General features: G+C 36.2%; 1 protein-coding gene across 11 annotated transcripts in view; it reads left to right on the forward strand.

The window, feature by feature from the left end:
* lrrc7 (leucine rich repeat containing 7) overlaps positions 1-13,882 on the forward strand; it is a 299,324-nt gene that overhangs the window by 209,706 nt on the left and 75,736 nt on the right. For all 11 annotated transcript variants that reach the window (XM_015356564.2, XM_069194325.1, XM_015356565.2 and 8 more), the window contains 4 exons: positions 2,511-2,628; positions 5,448-5,526; positions 6,698-6,787; positions 10,945-11,001. In XM_015356564.2, the coding sequence (XP_015212050.1) occupies positions 2,511-2,628; positions 5,448-5,526; positions 6,698-6,787; positions 10,945-11,001 (344 nt within the window). The remainder of the gene's footprint in view (positions 1-2,510; positions 2,629-5,447; positions 5,527-6,697; positions 6,788-10,944; positions 11,002-13,882) is intronic.

Genomic DNA, 13,882 nt, shown 5'->3' on the forward strand with positions numbered 1-13,882 from the left:
GGTTAAAATGTCCCGTGCAGTGTCCTGCACCTCTCAATTCAAATCCATAAATCCCCAGAATGCAGTCTCAGCCTTGGGGGATTGGGCATTTTCCATGTTTTAATCATTAAAAACTGGGTTCTCCATGTTCCTTTAAAAGATGTCTTTTTATAAGAGTATTTAACATGGTGTCATGCAGTACTCTGGGAAAAAACAAAATATTTGCATTGAAGGCACGATTATGCCGTCGTTCTTTTTTTTCTTCTAAAACGGGGTCACATTTTTCTCTTGAGATAAGTGCACCCATGCATAATGCACGCACATGACAACACCCACACAGAGCCAGCTCAGTCACCAAGCTTAATATTTTATCTCCCCCCCCCTTGAAACAACAAAGCACATCAAATTCCTGGTCTTAAAGACAAAGCGTGTGTAATATAAACGAAAAATTGATTATCTGAGATTTTTACGTTGTAATTGATAATCTATAAATACCTTAGTGCACAGATTTTTTTTTATCTTACTTTGGTGACTTTAAAAGTCCTAAAACTACAGTATACCTGTGTGGTCATTAAGTATAGTATAAAGGTTTTGGAGACACTATTGTATTGATACATTAATTATATGCAGTATATGTGCATTCACTATAAATATTCTTTTTAGGAAGATTTAGTGATTTGGAACGTATAGTCAATAGTGTGGAATTTATATGAAGGGGTGTTTTGTTAAAGTTGTATTCTATTAGAAAGACCTATCATCATATTATAGAAAACATATTGCTGATTGGGAATCAGTTTAGAGAAGATTCATTTCGGGGGTTAAAGGAAGGTCCTACAGTGACAGACTGAAGGAACTGAACCTTCTTTGTCTTGAACAGAGACTACTACTAGGAGCCCAATAGAAGTATCTCAATGAAATTGGAAAAGTTTACCCAGTGGACTTCTGTATTGGAGCTTTTCCAAGACAGGACTATGAGATCCCCAGACAGTTGGCTTCCCTGTGGAGGGCAGTCCCACCCACCATCTTGTGAACAGTTAGATCACACTCTCAAAGCTCAAATACCAGGCCAAGTTAAAGCATCATGACTGACAAGTTTACCGGTAGACCTACTCAGGAAACCAAATAAAAGACAAAAACTGTTCTTACCACCATGCAAGCATCAGACCACCTCAGCATACCCACTGCAGTTCTGTATAACAGTAATTAAATTCTGAAAGGGATCTCAGAAATTGATTTTGTGAACTGCATTCATTAAAATTATTCAAAGGGCATCTTGAGAAGGTTTCAATAAACTACAACAACCAAATGTACTTTAAGAAAGGCCAAATGACTTCCTAAGTATCTCTTTTTTTCATATTTTTCTATTTATGCATGTAAACATGCAGTGCAGTTTCGGGTTTTGTGCTACATGTATAAAACTATGAATTTTATTAAATATTATATTTATTTGCTAAAAAACCAATAGCAAAAATGAACAAATACCAAGGTATGTCAGTTCTGTCAGGTTATTACTGGACCAAAATTAAAATTCCCTTTATATTCAAAGGAGACTTGAAAAATAAGACAGGCTTAACATCATATTACACCCTAATACTCAAAAGAGTACCCCAGATGGACAATTAGCTCTACAGGTTGTCTTTTTTAAATGCCCTTGATTGTTGGCTTAAAGATGAACACAGAGATGAAGATGCAATGTTGCTATCAGAATGTGGTGCTCTGGAGACAGAACCAAAGCAGGCAAACTCTGAGCTCTTTTCAATCGATCGTCCTTTTGAAAATGTCATCATGTAAAGTGTTGGCAGCATAAAAATTATTTCATAATATACAGGCTAATACAATTGAAGATAACGGGCTTGGTAAAAAGGACAACCATCTGGCCACAGGGACCAGGAAATTTGTACCAGGGGTAATGGTCGTTTCTCCTGAACTTTTGCTTTGAATTTTATTAAAGAAGTGCTTGCACCTCACAAAGTTCTTGATAGGATGTTTGCATCCAGGGAAAATGCATCATTCTGAATTTTGGAAATTTAATAATATAAGTTTGGTTACAAATATAAGAGGAGCCCATTTGACCAATCTAGCCTGTTTGGTAGCTAGTAGGTAATGAATTGAAAAATCTCACCCATCTGTTTCTTCAAAGAAACCAGGGTATTGGCTTCATAATTTAATGCTGGGTGGCATGTTTGGCGTGCATTTGGGTTTTGTGTAGAACACTAAAAGTGGTCTTCAGGACCCAAGAAGAGACTGATGTTTTCAAAACATATACTAAGAATGTCAGTAGCAAGACAGTATCGCAAATGTGGATTCTGATTTTCAATGTAGGGAAAGTAACAAATGGATGTTTTTACAACACACTCTTCTCTGTCTTATCTTTACGTATGCACTTATAATGTCATGTATGTCTATATTTTCCACAGATTTTCAAATATTTGGAATTTAAAAGGATAGGATACAGAAAAAGTGCCGTAGTTTGGTCCTCACATTTGTCATCTTGAAGATTGTGTGATTGAGCTGTTCACTTTGTTTTGCAGCAATTATTCAACTGTCAAGCACTGCGGAAACTGAGCATACCTGACAATGATCTCTCCAACCTGCCTACCACCATAGCCAGCCTTGTAAACCTAAAAGAGCTGGACATCAGTAAAAATGGTAAGATCTGCAGTCTTTATGGAGTAGTGATACCCTGTGTTTTCAACAATGTGTAGTTTTCATAGTTGAACATGCATTTCTAAATCTCTACTGTTCTGATGAATTCCAATCAAAACAGTTATTTCACTGTGTGAGTTCTATTGAGTGAAACACATAGTATTGTATTTACAGTATAGTATTGGAAAGCAGGCATACAATGCAAATTATATCCGAACAGACATAGGCACGATTCGTTTTTAGAAAATGTGGAAAGAAAAATGAATGCTATCATTCAGAATATTAATCTTTAGTATGTGAGTCGTACGCTTTTACAGAATTTGACATTACAATATGTCCAGACGAGAGGTAGCCATACAGCTCAGCTAGTTCATTTGGTTTTAATAGCTCATTGATCTGAGGAGCTCATCCATCTGTTTCGGAAGCAATGGTATCAGCTTCGACAGCTTGGCTGGATAGCTAGTTCCAGACTCCCGCAGTCCTTTGTGTAAATAAATGTCCTCTATTCTCAATTTTCCTATTTAAGAAGTCTACTATATATGCTGAACTATGTCAGTGCCTTTAACATTTTTAATTAATTAATCTTTCAAGTTGTTTTGGCTCACATTTAACTCACAGCATCCATGTCATACCATATGGCTTGGTGATGTTCATATCAGGACTTTGTGAATGCCACAATATCTTTGTGAGTGTTCTGTAACCATCTTTACATTCCAGACAGGTCCACTGTTTAATCATCTGTTAATTTTGTAAGTAAATCTTTATATTTAAATTTTTACCAGCATAAAACTCCATTTCCCGTTCCCTTCAAATTCCTACCCCTTAAGTACAAAGAGCATGCAGCTAAGGCTTTGAACATCAGCAGTACCCAAAGGCTCTGCTTCTCCCTACACAACACCATGGATCCTAGCAGTTGAGAGGCCCATATGAAAATACAAAGGCACACCAGGATTAAATGATTCCAGGAGAGCCCCCTTATTCCCTCTAAATACATTGCTAGCAACTTTGTGCTGCATTTAGACCAGCCACTCCCAACGATTTCTGCCTCTGTGAGAGGCCCAAATTAGTCATTATCTAACAACAGTACCAAGTGAGAACAGGAAATAACAATATGGACAAGCAAGAATAAAACAGCTTCTATTAATTAATCGCTTCTGGACACTCCCAAAATGTATGGAAAAAAGATCCATACAGTACAGATTTTCACTACAAACTTTTCACTACAATAACTGCATTCCTGAGTTATTGTCATGTTTGAAGATGATTCCCTTTTCAACAAGATTTATTCCTGTGGACATGGTATGGTGGATCAAAATATGTCTGTTTTGTATATGTTGGCATTCAGGGTCCCTTAGATGTTATGCAAATCCCTCAGACCACTTGCCGAGATGCATCCCCAAGTTATCGATCCACCTTTGTACTTCACTGTAGCTGTTGTTCAGTGACTGTCATGCTAGTATAGTCTACTTTCACATTGACTGCTGCCATTTCAGATTTTGACTTATCTGTATACAGTACGTTTTCCATCATCCCAGTATTTCATATCTCAACCTCTTCTTAGCAAATGTTCCTGAACAGGTTTATATCTATTGGGACCATTAGGTGCCTCATCTACTGTACATGCAATAAGATCACCCCCTAAGGATCATTTTAATGGACTACCACTTATTATACATCAATTTTGGCTTTATTTGTAACCACTTCTTTTGTCAACAGTATCGGTTTTACAGATTCCCCTCAGAATTCTTACATACACAGTACATCACAGTACATAGGTGAAATGTATTGATAGTTTGCAATCGGTCGATAGGAGTGGCATTCATTGGCCGAATCATTGAAAATACTACAAATGCTTCTCAAATGTTATCCATAGTGTATGTTTCAGGCTCTAAAATATATGCATATACGGTATATTGTACTTAACTAGGTCTTCTTAATACCTATGCTAATTGTCAGGCCAGCAATCACGTTGTGCAATCATCTTATTACATCACTGGGTTTGTGATGTCTTTTACAAAAAGACATTATTCCATCATATGTACTTTTCATCATATACTTGTCCTCTCTGACATACTGTATATCTGTGTAGGTGTTTGGTTTCCATAATTACTCCTAATGCATTTATACAACTGTTTTGTATACATAAGGATGTATGTAGATAGAAAAAGTTATGAACATGTAGACTGCTAAATTGGATTGAGTCTCCATAAATATATATATATGGATGTACTGTACTATGATAAGTATTGACCCTTTGTATGAGATAAGTACTGTATATCCATCTGTCATCTTTACTTTTTCTCATTACGTTGAGTGAGTGTTCAATGTCTAATAATTGATTAAATATAACACATTTAATCATTGTACAGTGTACAATGCCTTGCCCGAGTCACATGACACATCTTCCGTTTTTTCATGGCTGACATCAGAGTGCTCATAAGGAAATTCAATGCCTTTGAAAATGTTATACCCTTCTGTTTTGGGCTTTTCTTCAGCTTTATCCATAACTTTAAAATTAATTTGGATTTGCCACAACAAAGATTTTGAATACTTATTGTATGCAGTCATGATTTCATATTAATTATCTGATTACTTTTATGTCTTTTGCTTTGAATGTGTTAAATAGGTTGTTTATGTAGCAAACATTAATTGCTACTTCTAACAGTCATGACTGCAAGCTTTAAAGAAAATATGAAGGGTGCAAGGGTCAGAATAGTTTTGCAAGAAATTGTGCAATGTTTTGCAAAAAACATACTAAAATGATTGCTTTGTGTAATGATGTTTGAATACATCTTTCTAAATGTATACATTTTATTTTTAAGGTATTCAAGAATTCCCAGATAATATTAAATGCTGTAAATGTCTAACAGTTGTGGAAGCCAGTGTCAATCCAATTACCAAGTGAGTACAATGATACTTTACACATATATGCAAGAAACAGTTTCTGTAACACTAGCTACAAAGAAACTCATCAATGTGCATTAGCATGTATCTTACAAGCAAGGTCTGGGTTGTCACACTTAAGCCAATAGTTGTTCCAACTGATTGTGAAATGAAACAATGAAGAAATATATCTAGGCTTGTTGTGAAGTGTTTGTACACATTTTTAAAGTCAAAACATTCCTGAAGACCTGCCTTTATGAAATCAGAATATCAAACCCGGCAATGAACATAAATACTGCATACCATTGTATTGGTTTGTGTGAATTTTCTGGCACAATGTTTAGCTGTAACAGTGAATTGAGTGAATTTACCTTGGCTATTAGGAACCAATTAACAGGAGTCTTTACAAGGATTTACAACACACAGAATACATTTATTGCATTACTGTACATGCAGGACATATTAATCAATGGTGTTCAATGAAACATTTTTGAAGGGGGAGTAACCTATTCAGTAAACAGTTAATTTGCAACAGAGGAATGAATATCTGTACTTATTGTATGAATATGTACAGTACAAATACTTGAAATCCACCTACTTATGAATTGAAAGGTTGCAAATACCATGTTACATGTCTATGGGAACAGTGAAACTTCAGTTAATTTAATTTTCTTTATTTAAAATGTCTATACTTTATTTGGCCCATAAGCACACAGTTTTTTTCATTTAATTGTTGAAAGTTCTCGAAGCCAATTGATTTCATTTTGGCAAGGGGAGATGTATGTTGTGGCGGACTCCATTTCCCAGATGAGTTCTGAGAAATAAATGAGTTCATGTAAATGAAGGATATTAAAACAATCAGGTTGGCTTTAGAAAAGATATCCTAGCATGCAGGAAATAGTGGTGAGCAATCTGGAAATGTCGCAAAGCAAACTTGGTTTAAGATGCTGAAACAGATTTTTCCAGCTCCATGATAAAGACAAAAAATTAAAAAAAGTTTGCAGACAAATTATGGAAAGACCTGCAATTGTGTTGGTGTAAAAACCTAATTAGAATATCTGTAATTAAATGTATTTGTTCTATATATTGACTTAAAATTTAAACATATTTTAAGGCGTTAAACCCTGCAAAAGTATGTGACAACATCATTTTAATAGTGTTGCAATTTTTTTTGCTTTTCTTTCTCCAGGCTACCAGATGGTTTCACCCAGCTTCTAAACCTAACACAGCTCTTTTTAAATGATGCCTTCCTGGAGTATCTTCCTGCAAACTTTGGGAGGTAGGTTCTAATAGCTTAGATGTACAGTACTAAGCTATTCTGAAGATTGTACATACTATAAGAGCACTACCATTTTATAGTCTGATATTATCAAGATGGGCCTGCTTATCAGAACTGGTATACTGTAGGAGACCTCCTAGGAAAGGCAGGTTCCTGCCATAAGTGGTGTTTTTTTAGGTGAAACTCTTCCCTATGAACCAAAGCTTCAAAACACGTTTCCCAGTATGGGGAAGGGAGTACACTGAGCTATAAGAGATGCCATTTATCAAATGGCATGTTAAGTCAGAGTTCTATCTACTAGTCATTAAAGATCCCAAGCACTGTTTACAAGATTAAGTGTTAACCCCAGAATCTTGGTAGTCCTCTCAAGGTTTGTACATTCGGGCATAGCTATACTATATGTCCTCCTTAATTTCACTTGTCTACTTGGTCTACTGTGTGTTGGGCTTCTGGTAGATAATGACTGCCTCCTATGTATAGGAGTCCCCTCCTATGTATAAAGCACTTTAGAATACCTTGGATGAAAACTACACTATAAATATAAGATTTTATTCAATTAATGAATACAGTAGTTTTCAAGTTGCTCCCTCTTAATTTGCCCATTTTCAATTTAATGCTTCACAGGAATATATATCTCTTAATTTAACATAAAACGTTCCCAGTTTCACTCACTTTCGCAGGGCCACTAGCAGGCTATTTGCTGTGCATACCTGTGGCACACAGGAATGAAGAGATGAATGTTGCTTGGTTATACACAGGCAGATGGGAGATCTTTGACTCAGTGTTATTCCAGCCACCATCATCTCTCACCTAGTAAAAATACATTATTTTTCACTTTTCGCCCTCCACTTTACATGCATTCCTATAGAGAATTGGTTTATACATTTTACATTTTTTTTGTTACATTATACAGTGTGTTTTAGGCATTTATCTGTTTTATTTGGAACTGCATGTATGTTGATGGTGCCTTTTTGTGTTTAAAGAATTCCAATTAAATTTATATAATCTGTGATGTGTATAGTCATTTGTCTTCTAGAAGAATTGGTTATTGGGACACTAACTTTGCAAATTTACTTACATTATTCTCAAGAAGATAATATAATCTAAAGTATATTACTTTTTCATATACTGTAAGATACATCCCTAAAATAAAAGCATTGTATTAAATGATTGTGGTGATAGAATGACAGGTTAAGGTTATTTAAACCAAATGCACAAAACCTTGACCTTGGTGTGCTGCTATGAGATCCCCTTTACCCATTAGGAAAAAACATTTTTTTAATCCCTGAGGTCCAATTTTGCAAACATGTATTTTATGTAAATGCATTTGACAACAATCTTCAAGCAGGAAAACGAATAATTTAAGAGACAAATACTTTACGTTTAATATGTTACAGAATGTGTATACAGTAGCTTATTAGAAGAACCTCACAGAATGTTAAACTAACTTCACTTGATAAATAGAAACATATTTTAACAACTCATTTATAAGCGATGTGGCACTGTATTTTTTAAACTGTTCCATATTGGAAATTCTTGAAAGGTTGATTTACAGTATGTAGCTCACAAGTGGCCATGTGTCTTTATCTGTGCTACATGGAACATGTTTCAGGTGTTGCAGTGTATCTTTGAATTCTGAGAATGTGAATAACAGCTCTGTCTGTTACACAATGCTAAAAAGCAAAACTCTCTACAAAGATTTTTAAATGTTTAATTATTAAAAATCAATCCTTTTCAGGTTTATGGTGTATTTTAAGAGCAAATTAATGTTCTATGTATCCAACATACTGTATATATATATATTTGTCTTGTAAGATTGTATTGCTTCTGTATGTACAGTAATAAGAGTGCATCTTCTTTCTCATGACACAAATATATTGTGAATAATGCATGCCTAAGGCTTCCATTAACATGGCTCGCCAAAGCTGCTCATATGGGGGAGGGGGGGGTATCATATTGCTGTAAAAACAAAAAACACATTCCATTATTATTATAAAAATGACAATCTAATAAATCTTATATTGGAACTCATGTTGAATACCAATGGCCCAGATGCGTCTCACTTTCTATTACACAGTGTATTGGTGGCAGTAGTTCTCAATATGTAATTTTTTGCATTGCTACAAAACAAAATTGTGCCAGTCACAGTGTGAAGATGAAGATCAGCTCTACAGCTTTTGTTGGTTATAGTTCTTTTTTTTACTTATCACCAGTGAAAGGGCAGTGAATGTTTTTTTAATTCTTACCTTTATGTTAAAGTGAGAGGTGTAGATAAAGGAGGGGCAGGGCTGAAAGAACTGCATTTTTTTTTACTTATGAACGGAGATGAGTGGACCTGAATCAAGTATTGAGAATCCTGAAAGCCATTAACTTTGTTAGAATCAACACTGAAACAAACTAAAATACACAGTAGGAAACTAAGAGGAGGGGCCTTTAAAAGCAAGAACAGGAGGGATATGCAATATGTCTGGAACAGGCTGGTTGGCCATGATATCAAAGCCAATGCTCTGGTTTCTTTCAAGTATTGTATTAGGAAATGTACTGATGAGATCCAAGGATCGTTACGTTACTGAAAAACTTATCAAATTAGATGGGCCACAGTCTCTCCTCACATTCTTTATTTTCTGTTGTTATGGCACTATAACGGGAGCCAGTTCTGACTTCCGTGTAGTGCGTATTTAGGACCCTATGCAGACGGTATAATCCAAAAGTGATTGGAGAAGGGCTACAGGAAAAACACGATGAGGAATAGAAGGGATGGTGAACAGGGGGCGGTGCCAACAGTGATCAGGTGCACAGGGGGAGCACGGGCAAATAAGTCCAAAACAGTCCAAGGGGGAAATCCAGCCACAGTCCAAAATCCCAAACCGGGTGATCCATCCTAGATGAGATGGGAGTAAAAACAAGAACAGGATCTGGGACTAGGAAGTTAGAAACGGAGTGACAAGGCCAGGCGCTCCGAGCCCCAGACTCAGCTTGGTCAGGACACCAATCGGAAAGCTATGCCTTCAAGCCAAGGATGTCCAATGCAGAGCCCTGAGCTTCTGGAGCACCGCGTTTAAATAATAAATGGAAAAGGAGCAGGTGAACGTAATAAGGAAAATAAAATACAAAAAGGACAGAGCACCCTTTAGAGGAGGGATGACAATGGTGACAGGCACTGCACAAAGACCAGAAACAAAGCTGAACTCAGGTGCTATCTCACTGCAATAATAATAATAATAATAATAATAATAATAATAATAATAATTGCTTACACTTATATAGCGCTTTTCTGGACACTCCACTAAAGCGCTTTACAGGTAATGGGGACTCACCTCCACCACCACCAATGTGCAGCATCCATCTGGATGATGCGACGGCAGCCATAGTGCACCAGAATGCTCACCACACATCAGCTATCAGTGGGAAGGAGAGCAGAGTAATGAAGCCAATTCATAGAGGGGAATTGTTAGGAGGCCATGATTGATAAAGGCCAATGGGAAAAAATATCCAGGACGCCGGAGTACACCCCTACTCTTTTCGAATCCCTGGGATTTTTAATGACCACAGAGAGTCAGGACCTCGGTTTTACGTCTCATCTAAAGGACGGCACTTGTTTACAGTATAGTGTCCCCGTCACTATACTGGGGCATTAGGACCCACATGAGCTGCAGGGTGAGTGCCCGTGCTGGCCCCACTAACACCTCTTCCAGCAGCAACCTTAGTTTTTCCCAGGAGGTCTCCCATCGAGGTACTGACCAGGCTCACACCTGCTTAGCTTCAGTGGGTGAAGCTAAGCATTTCACTGCAGATAATGCAAACAGCGTGTCTTCTTTTAGATGCCATATACAGTACATTCATCAGCTTTACACATGTGATTTGGGTTTTGTTTATTTAGTTTAAAACTATTCAAGAGTTTCATTCCTCTGAATTTTTGTTTCACTATTCTGCAGTATACAGTATATCAGAATCTTTTACAGTTTTTCATATTTGTTTTCATGTTTCGAAATATGGTAGAGTGCAGAATCTCTCCTTTTTTCCTCAGATAAGCAAAACAAGAACTCTTACAAAAATTAACTGCACCCTGAAATGAATTCTTAAAGTAAAATATGGATTGGTGTTATTGTTGATGTTAACTTTCGTACTTTCACCCTTCTTTTCAACTTCTCTTTCAGACTTACCAAATTACGCATTTTGGAACTACGAGAAAATCACCTGAAAACATTACCAAAGTAAGTTTTTTGTCTCTTCCTCATTACTTCCTATGATGTAGTTTTTCTTGCATTCCTGTGGTTTAGTAAGACAATGGTGCTAGTCATTCCTGAAATGCCTTTAGCCCTTCCAAGTTACTTGAAATCACTTATATCCCAATCATTCAGGAAGCCAGTTCGCTTCAACCTACACACCTCTAGCTTTAGAAACCTCTTTGTCTGTATGAGAACTAGTGATGCAACAATGAATAGTGTCTTTTAATATAAGTAGTGACAGTTGCTGAAGTGGCAAGGAATTAAATAAGACCATACTTGAGGTGTCTTCTCTGGCTCTATAATAATGCAACTATCCAGAATAAAGTATATACAGTATAATGGCCAAACTTCCAAGATCTCATACTAGGATGTCAGAAAGTTCTAAGGTTTTCTCTTTCTTTAACAAAGGCTTAAAGGCATGTCCCACATTTCAGTTAATCCTACATTCTTAACATTCTTTGTTCAATGATTGTGTGACTTCAATGTCTGTTTTGTAAAAAAAAACCTTCAGTCAATCATTTATCATTTTTATTGAGTTAATTTTAATTGCGAGCTCAAAGAACATTACAGCCATTTTACCCTACTACAAGCATCTTAATGAAATGGTTGGAATTTAATTTTTAGATACAACTTAATATACCCTTTGTTTTATTTTACAGTGGCAGTATAAATATACAGTATATTGGAAGTCACTGAGTTCCCATAATTATAGATACATTTTTGCTTCATAAAAAGCCATTTCTGCTGATGGCCTTTCACACAGTTGTTTTCTAAAATATTTTATCTACTATCCATTAGGGATTATGTCACTACATGGTCAAAGTCTGTAAAACCGGAAGCCTCTGGGATTTGTTCGTCCGACACAAATGAAAAATAGCTTCAGAAGAGTTGGTGCAAGACAATTGGTCAGGTGACTGAGGGCAGCTGCTTATTCTTCCCAGTATTCTGGGGAATGTGGTCCTGACAAGAACCTCCATGTTGTCTGGGTTTACTGTTCTCTCACGGCCCCATGGCCCAGCTTCATATCCCATCACTTATATTTTGACCATTTTATTAATAAGATCTGAATATAGTATTCCATGGATGATGCAATTACACAAGTCCCACCTGGGTTTGGTGGATGTGTTGGTCAGCAATCCAGTTTAGATTGTGAGGTTTGTATGGTGTATACAGCTCATTCGCTGTCAGGAGTTTATCACTGTCTCTCAGGTGTACTCGACTCTTGAGCCATACAACACCTTTGCTACAGTAGCATGAATTCCAGAGTGCCTAAAGGAAAGCCTATCATCATAAAAGATTTCAATCCTGGGTTATGTGACTAAAACAGACTAAAACAGTTCAACTGAAATCTTTCACCCTTGCAATGTGATAAGACAAAAATGATTATGTTGCACGTTTCAATTAGAATTTGATTTGGGTGTTTCTCATTTCAAATAAAATGTCCATGTAGTCTGTCCAGCCCAGTACAACCCAGTATAAGTTAACCATTAATTGGTTTTCTAAAGGGTGCTGAACTTCTTTGCTGAAGTTCTATCCAGCTTCAATTGTTTGTGCAAAAAGTGCATTTATGTCCACTAAAATTAGCTTTTTATCCTTTAAGCCTTTTATTCAATTAAAACATATATGCCCAAATTAAAGCATAAAAAACAGAAACTATCAGTTTCGCCTTGACAAGACATTAGTGAAATAAATGTATTTTGTGTAATATGTGTAATGATGAGATGCTTCATTTATGTTTTTTTCTTCATTTAATTTTGAAATTAAAAGAGAAATAGCTGTAATGTAGTATATAATAGTATTGAAGGCAATGCACCAGAACAGATGATATTGTAACTTATTGCAGTTGAAATAAGTTGCACCATAAGCCCAAGAGAATGTTGCAATTTGCACATGTACTTATAGACTTGCATATTCAGAGTAAGAATTCTGATTGAAACATTTGTCATGTTCCCTGAGAAAAGTTGATGATATAATCCCAAAGATACAAGCAAAGTAAGAGTGTGTTTGTTTAACTGTGCAGAATATGATACGTTGCCCTTGAAAAGTTTCAAAGAACATTCATTTCAAACCTTTGCTGAACTGGACCGTGGCTTCTTGCATCTCTACACACACACCCACAATTAAAAGAATATTGTTGAAAGCTGAACATTGATTCATGTTTGAAGCAAAAGCTGAACAATAGTAAAGGATGTAGAAGACATCTAAAATAGTAAGTCATGTAAGAAATCCACTGCTGCTTAACAACATAGAATCTTAAAAAAAGTTTTACTTTACAGTGTGTCACTGTTTTTCTCTAGTGTTTCCTTCTGCTCATTATTGATCAAAGACTTTGGAGGACAGCAGCCAATGAGAATTACTGCTGTGAGCCTGAAAGAAAGCAGCAATGGCTTCACCCTCCCGCTGTGACACACAAAGAAAATCAGTGCGTCCTTCGACTGTGCACACTCTTGCACCACCCCACTTCAGTGATTTTTCTTTCCAGTTTGTCCTAAAGCAATATTATCTCAATTAAAATAAGATGTTTGGAGCTGTCTGTGCTGTAAGAAGGAAGTGAGGACAGTGAAAATCATAAAGAAAAGGCACAATTTGCTCTTCCCAATTATCACATACATTCATTCATTGATCCTAAGGTTTGCCTTAACTGAGCAGTGGCTAATAAATTGGCAGGGCAGGTTCAACTGTAAACCTTGTTTACCTGTAGTGTTATTCTGATTGTGAGCGGATTGTCTGATACAAATAATTTACAGGGCCGTGGTTATGTTTACCTTTTTTCCAAAATCCATGTTGCAAAGAGATGGTTTCTTTGTAATGTTTTGTATTGATAAATGGAAACCCTTCAATAATCAATTAATTAATTTTAATTTTA

This window comes from Lepisosteus oculatus, chromosome 9 (genome assembly GCF_040954835.1).
Source record: "Lepisosteus oculatus isolate fLepOcu1 chromosome 9, fLepOcu1.hap2, whole genome shotgun sequence".
NCBI classification, from domain to species: Eukaryota; Metazoa; Chordata; class Actinopteri; order Semionotiformes; family Lepisosteidae; genus Lepisosteus; species Lepisosteus oculatus.